Below are 12,774 nucleotides of genomic sequence, written 5' to 3'. Positions count from 1 at the left end.
GGGGTCATCAAGAGCAGTCAACATGGTTTTACCAAGGGTAAGTCATGTTTGACTACCTCATAGCCTTCTATGAGGAAATTACTAGGTGGATAGATGATGGTAGAGCGGTGGATGTGGTCTATCTTGATTTCAGTAAAGCATTTGACACCGTCTCCCACAGCATCCTTGTAGATAAGTTGATCAAGTATGGGTTTGATGATCAGGCAGTGAGGTGGATCAAGAACTGGTTGAAAGGAAGAAGTCAGAGAGTTGTAGTCAATGGGGCAAAATCTAGTTGGAGGCCTGTGACTAGTGGAGTCCCTCAGGGGTCGGTACTGGGACCGGTGTTGTTCAACATCTTCATCAACGACCTGGATGAGGGTACAGAATGTACCCTCAGCAAGTTTGCTGATGACACCAAGCTGGGAGGAGTGGCTGACACACCAGAAGGCTGTGCTGCCATTCAGAGAGACTTAGACAGGCTGGAGACTTGGGCGGGGAAAAACCTGATGAAGTTTAACAAGGGCAAGTGTAGAGTTTTGCATTTGGGGAAGAAAAATGTCATGTACCAGTACAGGTTGGGGGCTGACCTGCTGGAGAGCAGTGGGGTGAAAGGGATCTGGGGGTCCTGGTAGACAGGAGGATGACCATGAGCCAGCAATGTGCCCTTGTGGCCAAGAAGGCCAATGGCATCCTGGGGTGCACTAGAAAGGGTGTGGTTAGTAGGTCAAGAGAGGTTCTCCTCCCCCTCTATTCTGCATTGGTGAGGCTGCATCTGGAGTATTGTGTCCAGTTCTGGGCCCCTCAGTTCAAGAAGGACAGGGAAGTGCTTGAAAGAGTCCAGCGCAGAGCCACAAAGATGATGAAGGGAGTGGAACATCTCCCTTATGAGGAAAGGCTGAGGGAGCTGGGTCTCTTTAGTTTGGAGAAAAGGAGACTGAGGGGTGACCTCATCAATGTTTACAAATACGTAAAGGGTGAGTGTCAAGAAGATGGAGTTAAGCTTTTTTCAGTGATGACCAGTGATAGGACAAGGAGTAATGGATACAAATTGGAGCATAGGAGGTTTAAGGTGAATATCAGAAAAAAAATTTTTACTGTGAGAGTGACAGAGCACTGGAACAGGCTGCCCAGAGAGGTTGTGGAGTCTTCTTCACTGGAGACATTCAAGACCCGCCTGGACGCCTTCCTGTGTGATGTACTCTAGGTGACCCTGCTCTGGCGGGGGGGTTGGACTAGATGATCTTTCGAGGTCCCTTCCAACCCCTCTGATTCTATGATTCTATGATTCTATGACTCTGATCATATTAATTACTCCAGTGTTGTACTCCTTCCTATGTCCCTCTGATTCTAAAGTCAAAAGGGAGATACTTTCTCAGGAAGAATCAGGGGTGTGGGACATCTACAGCAAGCTGTCTGTCTCTTGAGATCTTCATTTGGTGGAAAAAAATGTTTAGAGTAGGGATTTCTTCCTCAGCCTTGTGGTTGACCTTTTGACTCTTCTTCTAGGTGTTTTCCTTATATCTCTTTTTCACTGTTTCCCAGCTTCAGTTAACATAAATAGAATCATAGAATTCTCTAGATGGGAGGTGCCTTAAAAATAATCTAGTTTGAATCGTCCTGCATGGGCAGGGATAGGTATTGTTTGTTACTTAGTGCCCTGGTTTGTTTAACTGTTACAATATGGAAGTCAGAAGTTAGGTCAGAAAAATCACAGAATATTAGGGGTTGAAAGGGACTTCCTGAAGATCATCGAGTCCAAGCCCCTGCTAGAGCAGGACCAAAAAAAACTAGGGCAGATCACTCAGAAAGGCATCCAGACAGGTCTTGAAAGTCTCCAGAGAAGGAGACTCCACAACCTCTCTGTGGAGCCTGTTCCAGTGCCCTGGAACCCTCACAGTAAAGAAGTTCTTCTTCATGTTGAGGTGGAGCTTCCTATGTTTGAGTTTGAGTCCATTGCCTCTTGTCCTGTCAGAGGGCACAAGTGAAAAGAGCTTGTCCCTGCCTTCTGGATGCCCAGCCCTCATGTATTTATAGACATGATTAGGTGACTATAAAATAGTCACTTGACATCCAGATGACTGTTAAAATATGTAAGCCAGAGTAGCCAAAGTGAGCCTAGAGAGGGCTGAATGCTGTGCACTGTGGGCCTTCAACCTTTCAGTAATAAGAGGAAAAAATAATATCGATTGGATTACGTTTGTATTTCTCATTATCATTATACCTAAAATAATGGGAAAACTGACTGATACCTATCTGTAAAAAAATTCTTCTTGTCATTGTTTGATTTTAGCTTGGGAGCAACAGTACAGTTCTCTTGTGATGAAGATTATGTGCTACAAGGTTCAAAAAGCATCACCTGTCAGAGGATAGCTGAAGTTTTTGCTGCCTGGAGTGACCACAGACCTGTGTGTAAAGGTAAAGAAGAGCTCTTCCCTTTGTAGTGATTTGGTCATTTAATATCTATATGTTGTTGACAGCTAATCCTACTAAATGAATATTTTGTAAGGACTTGAAGTTTTAATCCTGGTCTGTGTTTCAGTATGCTTCATTTTACTTGGGAACTTAAGTTATGAAGTTTCATAATGAGCTGATGAAAATCTATCACATGCTAAATTTTAAGACTCACCAAGATGGATTTAAAAATTGCAGGGATTCAATTTACAAGAAGTAAACATCTTCATTACATATTTGCTAAGCAGATGATTATGATGAATATCTGAATCAAGGACTTAATGTATCAGTGTATATGTATATTTTATGTATACGTTAGTACACATAATGCAAATATTAGTGTGTATTTATAGGTGTAAACTGAAGTAAAAGTAAAGCCTAATATTGAAGAATACAGTTTGCTCACAAATAACACTTGGTTATGGGAAACAGAAGGGATATTTATCTTGCAATTCAAGGCTATGCATACTTGTCCTAATGTCCAGAGAGAGCTGTGAGATGTTTCTAAACAGTAGAAGAGGGCAAACACATCTGAGGGTGGTATATAGTAGAACTGCACAAAAGCTGGAAAATTACATAGGTGATTTTTCTTGGGTAATTTAATACCAGAACAGTCTAAATGGGACTAGCTATGGATAAGAATGAAAAACTGTGTAGGTTGGAATAATCAACTACCCATATCTGAGATGAAGAAAAACATAATAGGTGTTAAGGCTGCAGAAATAGGTTTAGAATGGATCACACCAGTATGCTTTAATAACAGCATATCACATGAACAAATAACAAGTTTAGAAGTATAAGTATATATACTATTTTCATACACTTTTTATGTATATATACTTTTATATACTACTAATGTGTACTGCATGTGTGTATAATTACTTGAAATTGCTAAAAAGTTACACACAGATATGCATCCATTGCAGAATTAATCACGTAATGCACATGAATGAAACCTTTATTTATAGTAAAATGAGTCAGGTTTTATCTACTAGAGTTTATCTGCATATCCATGTATCTTAAGTTAGATACCTGCTCTAAGATGATAGTCTCCTAATCTTCCAGTGTAATGATCAGTATCCCATATATCAGCAGTACTGTGATACAACTGGGGTGTATGTTTAGCTACTCTTAAGATTAGAAAGGCAGCTCATACCTTTTTTGGGACTACGGCCTTCAAGCATAAATGGTTGCTAAATATGTTGCTTTTCATTTTTGTATAAGTTTTTAATTCTGAATAGCAACAAGTGTCAAAGTATTTAACTATAAAAGCTTAACCACATTCTTCAGTCCATTTTTTCCTTCTTTCTCAGTGTGACTATGTATGACTACACCGAGAACTAACACTGTATAATGATTTACAGATCAGGTTTGTAAAAATGTATCTAATAGTAAACTAATCATTAATACTGAACTGGAAAGAAAAAGCAAGTAATAAATCCATCGGAAGCTAGTGGTTCTGAAAAACTTATATCTAAATGTGGACCTGCAGAATGTGTGTTAGCTAAATATCCAGACTCACCATTATTCGTAAGTGGCACATGGATTCGCAAACAAAAGGTCAGTGTTTCACTTCTTTACGTTTATTAACTTCACGGAACTAGCTTAATTCCAACTTAGAAAGCAGAGGACCAGTATTAAGGAAGTTACTAAGAATTGATACAATGTCAATGGTGAAAAACCAGACAGATGGTATAGATATTGTACCATATTTGGTATATTATATTCATATTTTTCAAATATGAAATGCTTTAGATTGTCATTAGTTGCATTAAAATTACTGATTCAAGTACCTTCGATGTGCTATCATTTTGGTCTTTTGATTGACAAGTTGTTTCAATTAGACTCAGATATACTAAAGCTGGAATATAACATTTCTTCTAGACTAGTAATTATGTCTTGTCTAAGTTTCATTCAAAGAACATATAATAAATATTTTTAAAGAATTTTGCATAAGTAGTATAAATATAATGCAACATGAAGAAAGTACCTGCAAGTAACGTGTGCATGTGCTTGTTGAGCTTGCATGCTTGTGTACAAACCATGTGGGCAAACAAGTTAGGCAATCATGCATAAATGTTATTTTATGCAATAAATTAGTATTTTCTTGAGAACTGATGCAGCTTTGGTGATAACAAGTGTATGGATGGTATATTGGGTATTTCATCTTCTATTCTTTAAAATGTCTTTTAAAATGCTGCTTTTTATCATGTACTATTTACTATTTGAACAGTACAGCTTGCAGTTGTTTTTATTCATTTATATAAATGGTCAAAATTCCACAATAATGATACATTTTTCAAAAATGGCGTGTGAATATCAACAATTAGTGTGATTAATGTACTGCATATGCACAGAGGTCTAAATGGGAACTTAGCAATTCTGTTAGATGCCTTTGTTTTTACATCATAAATCCTCAGGACTTGTTTTCATAGGGCAAGTGGCTGAGTGTAACTGCCTGCCAAAAATGAAAGATTAACTTGCTTTAAGGGTTATTGTGTAATACCAGCTGGAACTGACATAATATCATATTCATGAATGTGCATCTGGAATAAGTCTGAAGCATTTCTACAGGAGAAATCGAATAGGACTTTGAGAAGGAAAACTGATGCATCACTTCCTAAATTTCTTTCTCCAAGAGGTAGAGGAATCAACAAGGAAATGAGCTATGTTGGACCTGGTTCTTATCAATAAGGATGGACTGGTGGACAGTGTGAAGCTTAAGGGCAGCTTTTGCTGCACTTACCACAAAACTGTGGAATTCAAGATCTTAGGGCAACAAGGAGGTTGCACAGTATTGTCACTAACCTGGATTGCGGAGAGCAGACTTTGACCTCTTTGGGAGTCTGCTTGGTAGGGTAGCACGGGATAAAGCTCTGGAACAGAGAGAAGCCCAGGAAAGCTGGTCAGTATTCAGGGATCACCTCCTCCAAGCCTAGGAGCAGTGAGCACCAAGAAAGAGGAAGGCAGACAAATGCCAGGAGGCCTTTATGGATGAACAAAGAGCTCTAAGCTTTGTACACTTAGATGTGAAGAGAAAGTCTACAGAGGGTGGAAGCAAGTACAAATAGACTGGGAGGAGTACAAAGAAGTTGTCCCAGTAGCCAGGTATCAGGGTAGGAAAGCCTGACAAGGGACATCAAGCATAACAGAAAAAGCTGGAGAGGGACTTTTTATAAGTGCATGTAGGGAAAGGACAAGGGGTAATGGTTTTAAACTAGAAGAGGGTAGACATTCGGAAGAAACTCCTTACTGTGAGTGTGGTGAGAAAGTGCAACAGGTTACCCAGGGAAGTTGTGGATGTCCCATCCCTGGAAATTTTCAAAGCCAGGTTGGGCAGGGTTTTGAGCAACCTGGTCTAGTGGGAGGTGTCCCTGCCTATGGCACGGAGATTTGGAACTAGGTCATCTTTAAGATGCCTTCCAACCCAAACCATTCTATGATTCTATTAAAATATAAGCAAATATTGTGGATTATAAATATCTTTCAGACTTGTTTCCAGGAAAATGCTACTTTGCACATTTGACTGATTTCTGAACCTTTTGACTTCTAGGGTCAAATGAGAAAAAAATAAAGTTGGCTATCCTGACTGGATTCAATTACAGTTGTAGCATCTTTTAGTTTACCAGCAGTTATCTTTTTTTTTTTTTTTTTTCATTTTGTTTTCATTTTAATTTGTAGTTTTAAATGTGTTTTATAATTTATGTCTCCCATCACTCAAGCAAAATAGCAGTTGCTCGGGTAGATGGGACTGGGTGAAGAAATATGTCAGAAAATTAAAAGGTATTATCCCCTTTGTGATTTATGGACAAGGTATATTGAAAAGAAGTTAGAATTTGGAGCTTTTAGGAAAGTAGGGCTTTATGTTGTAGACAAACAGACAAATAAACTGAAGCAATAGCTTAATTAACTAGTCACTTGTTTTTTTACCTGGAGTTTTCTAATATAAATGCATCATGTAAGCCTGAAATTCTTCTGGGGATTTAAAAATTTGTTCCAATTTCATTGGCCTCATGCAGATCTTGTAGCGTACCAGTATTCCAGGATACAAGAACAACCAGTGCCTTCCCATCCTTCCTGAGAAAGAAAAAAAATTTCAAAAGATGACGTGAGAGTCATGTGGCTGTAGTAACATGACTACTTACTTTGACTTCTCTCTGATTTCATTAAATTGAGAAAGTTTAAACACTTCAGAATTGAGACCTGCTTATTTATGTGCCATGGAATTCAGTGTTCCCCTACAGGCCAATGCCATTATTATCACAAAGCCAACTTCCTTAAGCAGAGACAATTATCTGCTTTATGAAACTATTTGCCAGTTGATCTATCTCTTCTTCTTATTTACGTTTCAGGAAATGAAACAGATAGTTCTATTCACAGTTGGTTGGTTAGCCCTTTTACTTTCATACCACTGCTCCTGCTTTCTGCTTGCTTGTTTCTCAGACCCTGTGAAACATGAATGCTTCCTTTTGTAAGTCTGCTGGCAAGTAAGCAACAAGTTCTGCAACAGAACAGTATTTTGGAAAAGCTCATCAAATCGCTCGAAATAAAAGGTGTTTTTTAAATAATTCTTTTTATCTGAGAAATCTAAATAAGTGATTTAAAGATGTAATTTATGGTTTAAATAATGATTATCCAGTTAATAGGCATGCTACAAAGGTATTTGGATTATTAGTAGAAACAGGAACAAAGATACTATGTATTTGAATGCATTTTAATTAGGCTGTGACAACAGTTTCTTTGCTTGGTATTACTATTTTGGTCAGATCCTTCTCCTGACAAAAGTGATTAATTCATGGACTCAGTATCTTGTGTTGATAGATTGTAAACAACAATTTGAGTAACACAGATATGCAAGCAGAATGTACATTAAGAATTTTAGATCTTGCCTTTATATATACCTTTACTTACCTCTAGTACATTGCCTCACTTCTCTCTGAAATGCAGAAATTAATCTAACCTCTTAAATGTGTTGCTGACTAACAATATGTGTGTGTATGTGTACACACACCCGTGTATACAGGTAGCGTATCATAGATAAATAGGGTTGAAAGTGGTTCCAGCAGGTCAGCACTACTTCCTTACTTCCACTGTAGTTATTCCCAGAAGATGTTTCTCTAACATTCTTTGTATCTAAGGGAAGCGTTCTTAGATGCTACTCAAGTACTCCAGGCCTTTATTAGCCTAGCAATAATAGGAAGAATTTCTGTACTGAAAGAGTGGTCAGGCACTGGAAGAGCCTCCCAGGGAGGTGGTTGAGTCACCATCCTTGGAGGTATTCAGGAACATGTAGATGAGGAACTTCAGGGCATGCTCTACTGACCGAGGTTGTGGGTTTTTTTGTGGGTGTTTTTTGATGTGGTGTGTGTGGTTGGTTGTAGTTTGCTGGTTTTTTGTTTCATTTTTGTTTGGTTGGGGTTTTTTGTAGTTTTGGTTTTTTCTTTGGTTGGCTGGTTGGGGTTTTTTTGTGTTAGTGGTTTGACTCCGTGAACTCAGAGGTCCATTCCAACCATGACGATTCTGTGATTCTGTGAAACAGAATTTTTAAAATTCAAGTGTGAACCATTTTTCCTGTACCTAAACAAGTTATTTCAGTTGGTGCTTCTATATAGAGAACAGATTATTTAATGTGTTTTTTCAATGGTTTATTGTATTCTTTAAGAATACCTGCTCTTTAACCAACAAAAATTCAGTCAGTCCTTCCTTACAGGTCATATTTATAGACTTAGAGCCTTTTTCAGCATTTTCCCAATGGGTGTGTGTCCTTCTTAAATACAGATTCTAAAAATAGACTTAGTATTTTAGAACGAATTTTCCCAGTGCTCAGTAGAAAAGATGAATTATTTATCTGATTTTCACACGTTTTTCTACCTATAATTTTGTGCATGTCTTCCAGTTTGATTGTCTTTTCCTAACAGTTGAAACTTTTTACTTAGGTTATGTTTCTGACCTACTGTAACTCCTGAAGACATGCTATCAAATGGTTTACTCCTTATACTATATTTGTGAATTGTGAATTCCCCCATTTGTGCTTTGTCTATGCTTGCCTCTACTGAATGTCATCCCATTTTTATGTAATTTCTTCAATTTCTCCTTTTTAATTCTAATTATGTTTGCTAATATATTCACAGTATTTCCAGCTCTTTGTTAAATGAAGATTTAGTAAGTATGCTCTTCATTCTGCTGTTCAAGGTATTAATGAAAATATGCAATGAACCTGACCCAGAACAAACCTTGTGAAACCCTATTCAATTACTCTTTCCTTTTAACTCTGAAACACTGATCAAGAATCAGAGAGGTCTAATTTGGAAAGGATATCAGGAGATCATCTGACCCCCTGTTGCAAGCAAGGCCTTAGGTTAGGTAATCCATGGCTGTCTCAAGCCAAGTCTTCACTGCTTCCAGTGAGAGAGATTCTGCCACTTCTTTCAGTAACCTATTCCAATGTTTCATTGTTCTTTTGAGGGAGATTTTTTTTCTTATGTCTAGACTGAATTTCTCAAAAAAACTTGTGTCTGTTACCTTTTATTCTGTCTCCGTGCATCCCTGTGAAGAGTGCATCTTTATGTTTTCTATAATGACGTTTTAGATAACAAAGGACTGGGAATAGAGTCCTCCTTGAGAGTTCTGATCTCTAATTCAAACAAATGCAGTTTCTTCAGTTTTTCTTCATCTGTCAGGTTCTCCAGTCTTCTTGGTGGTCTTCTGATGGACCCTTTCCAATTTCTTAATATCTCTCTTAACCTGCGAGAAACACAAATATACAGTATTCCACGTGTGGCCTAAGAGGTAAGGTTGAATAATCACGTCTTAGTCTGCTGGCTCTGTTCTTACTGATGCAGTTTGCTTTGTTTCGAAAGGCACATTGCTCAGTTCTATTCAGCTTCCTGTCCACCAGGGCCCCCAGGTGTCTTTCAGCAGAGCCACTACCAACCAGTCCTTATCTGCACTGCTTCTTGGGCTTATTTTAACCCATATATAGGACTTTATATTTACTCTTGCAAAAACTTTTGCAAATATCGTTGGCCCAGGCACCATTAACTGGCATTTTTCTTTTACCCTACTCATTTGCATTTATTAATTCTCCTAAGTATTGTAAGAAAAACTTACTAAAATTATGAAGAGAGGCTGAAAGGCGACATTTTGCCATTTGCTAAAGGGGAAGTAATTCTGTTATGCCCCTGTATTTTTTTTTTTTCCCATTACACTACTGTAAAACGGGTTATCTGGAAAAATTGCAAAGAAATGAAAAAATTGATAAATCCTTGTGGCAGAGCATGCTCCCATCCCGCCCGGTGCTGTGAGCTGTTATACTCTGTTCAGGTCTCTGGAGCTGGCAGAAGCAGCTACACCTTAACACCTGATGGGCCAGGTGTTGTGTCACCTTTGTTGGGCTAGACTTGGCGGCGCTGAGACCGGTTTCTGGTCTTACCCCCTGCTGGGCTGCAGCAGCCACCAGACACACTGGCACCTGGTTTTGCGGGCAATTTGGGGATTGCCGGGGTCGGACCCTCTGTCAAAGAACAGGGTACCCAGCCAATGGGGTGTCTTGGGCCAGGTAGACAGACGAATGAATGACCACAGGTCAGATCTGACTTAGTCCATAAAAATGGAGTTCCCGCCCAGAAGTCATTGGTTAGGCTTTTTTTTGGAGCAGCGGGGCTGTGAGGAAACCTACCCTTTAGGCTGGAACACCACCTAAAAGAAACTTATTGAATGACCTCATCTTTGGGGAGTGACAATTATTCTAGATACATCTTTGAGTGAGCCTTGTTCCTATAGGACAAATGATCCCAGGTACCTGAGGGGGAGGTTTTCCTTTGTTTGGGGGAATGTGCACTTGTGGGATTATTATTATTATCCATGTTAAGATGAGTCAAAAGAAAAGCTTATGAATCACGCAGTTGTGCTGTAGTGTATTAATCCTTAAGTAGTTGTGCTGTGGCATATTTCTGACCGACATCTTAATCTGTGATATTATTTTTGATTTACTGGAGTGGTAAATAGTGATGATTGGAATATTCATTCTTAGTAAACCCCTGTGTGTTTGTGAGTGCCTCTGTTACAATCCTCTGACATTGTCTGATTCTCATACCACTCCCAAATAGTTGTTAACATAGGGAAAACTATAGCATCTTCCATCCTCAGTAAAGATCTGTAGAAAAAATAAGAAAGGTTTGGTTTTTTCCACCATTTAGAACATCAAAGTTTTACCATTTCCTTCCAAATCTGATCAAGTATTGATCATATTGATTGTACTGGTTGTTCTCTATATGTTGGCAATGACTACAAATCAAATAATTACATACTTAATTTTCAATACAATTGACTTTCATATTATTGTCTATGAAGAGTTACCTAGACAATTATGGCTTCTTCACAAGTAAAATGTTGTCTTTTAAGGTTTGTTGTTTTTTTTTCTTTGCTCTTTACAGTTTCTTTTACTTACACATTTAAAGTCATAGGTGTAGTTCACATGAAATAAACATCAGGACATGCAGTTGTACATTCTCTTTCAGAAGCAAAACCAAAATTAAATACGTTGTAATGCAATACAGAAGAGTTCTATTTTTCTTAAAAGAAGAGTGAAGAATGAAGTGTATGCCTAAATTTTGAGTGACAAAAGCCTATACTTCCTCAATGTTTATTATTTTAAATTTGTTTAGTCATGTTGATAATTGAAACTGCAGTGCATACTGTGTAGTGACAGCCTTATTAGTACAGAACTAGCATAATGGCAGCACCCCTGGGAAGCTAAACATACTGCTATTCTTCAAGCTTTTAAACATAGGTATGACTATTGCCCTTGAATATTCCTACTGTTATGCACTGCAGATTTCTGAAGTTGAAGAAATCTACTACACTATACTCCAAAATAATTTTGGAGAAAGGATCACATTCAGGTAGGCTAAATAACATCCAGTGTCTTAACTAATGGGATGCAACACGAAAGACACTCCCTTTTTAATTGGAATGATAAGTAATTGTGAAAAGATGTAGTAGCTACTTAAAGGGAAACTTTAGGAAGACTCCTAAAAATCTCAATATTTTGTACTTACTTTAAAGTAATGGTCACCAAAAACTTGTTATTCTTAGTTTAGGGTTTGTATATTATGAGTGACTATCTTAAACAAAACTGGAGAAATCTGTCTAAAAAATCTCTCTCTGCTGCTTCCTGTGTATTGTCATAAATGCCATTTCTCAGTGTAATGTTCAGCAAACATAGATTTAAGTAACACCTGAGAGAGGTGAAGACTGAATCATTCTGGTGTTGGACCATTACTTGAAGAATGTATTTTAAATGGGAATGTAAAAAATATAACTTCAGAGGTTTTGTAATACTTCTGTAAAGACATAGGTGTAAAAGTAAAATTTCATGAGTTAGTGAGAATAAATCTTATATATATATATATATATATATGTGTGTGTGTTTGTAAAACTTTAACAATATGTCCAATTAAGTTTAATGTCTTCTGCAGCCAGACTGCAAATAAAGTTCTTACTAAAAAATACTGAAAATTTTGATCATCTGAAAACTGTTAATATATTCTCACACCAAGAGCTGATGCTGTCCTTAGTGAGTCCAGTGAGGTTTTGTCTCTTACCTGATTAATGATATTTTTAATGTATTTACAATGTGTCTGAAATCAGATCTTCTAAGAAAATTTAAATGTTATCTTCAAATAGACATAGTAACTTAGAAATATAAAAACCATATTAATTTTAAATGGTAGACATTTTATATAGTGGTGTATTATATTTTTCTTCCAGAGAGCTGTAGCAAAAATCCCTTTTTATGGACAATACTGAGGTTCAAATTTTTTTCATTTTCATGTTTGTACTTTACCAAACTCTTACTACTGTCACTGAGCAACTAAAGTAATTGAGTGGGTTGAATATGCATCTGTGACCATAAATTGTTAGTATGTATTTAATGTTTGGTTTTGAATGTATTTGACATCTATGTCTCTAGGATTATGTATTTCCAAATGCTGTATAAAATTAATATAATTAATCTTCCAACACATGAATTATCTGCATACGAACAGTAATCTAATTCATTACTTTTGATCAGTTTCAAAAAAGGAAAAAATTCTTGCTGAATAGAAGTGAATCAAAGCCAGGACAGAAACCTCTGAACACACAAGATTATGCTGGAAAGGAACTAATCTTAATTGTAATCATGGTTAATTTCCTGATACTCATGCTTTGGATATTTCAGTTTCTTCAAAACATAGCCGCTCAGCTTTCAACTGATAATTTAAAACTAGCTTGTATTGCCACAGTCTTGACTTGAAGTAGTAACCAATGAATTTTGACAAACTTAAGGCATCAAGTAGG

The 12,774-nt window shown here is 37.3% G+C and overlaps 1 protein-coding gene across 1 annotated transcript in view; it reads left to right on the top strand.

Moving 5' to 3' along the window:
* Positions 1–12,774, top strand: part of CSMD3 (CUB and Sushi multiple domains 3) — a 558,931-nt gene that overhangs the window by 244,656 nt on the left and 301,501 nt on the right. The window contains exon 10 of the mRNA XM_051611448.1: positions 2,273–2,397. Coding sequence (XP_051467408.1) covers positions 2,273–2,397 — 125 coding nt within the window. The remainder of the gene's footprint in view (positions 1–2,272; positions 2,398–12,774) is intronic.

This window comes from Apus apus, chromosome 2, assembly GCF_020740795.1.
Source record: "Apus apus isolate bApuApu2 chromosome 2, bApuApu2.pri.cur, whole genome shotgun sequence".
In the NCBI taxonomy this organism is placed as follows: Eukaryota; Metazoa; Chordata; class Aves; order Apodiformes; family Apodidae; genus Apus; species Apus apus.
This window is presented reverse-complemented; position numbering and strand designations above follow the sequence as displayed.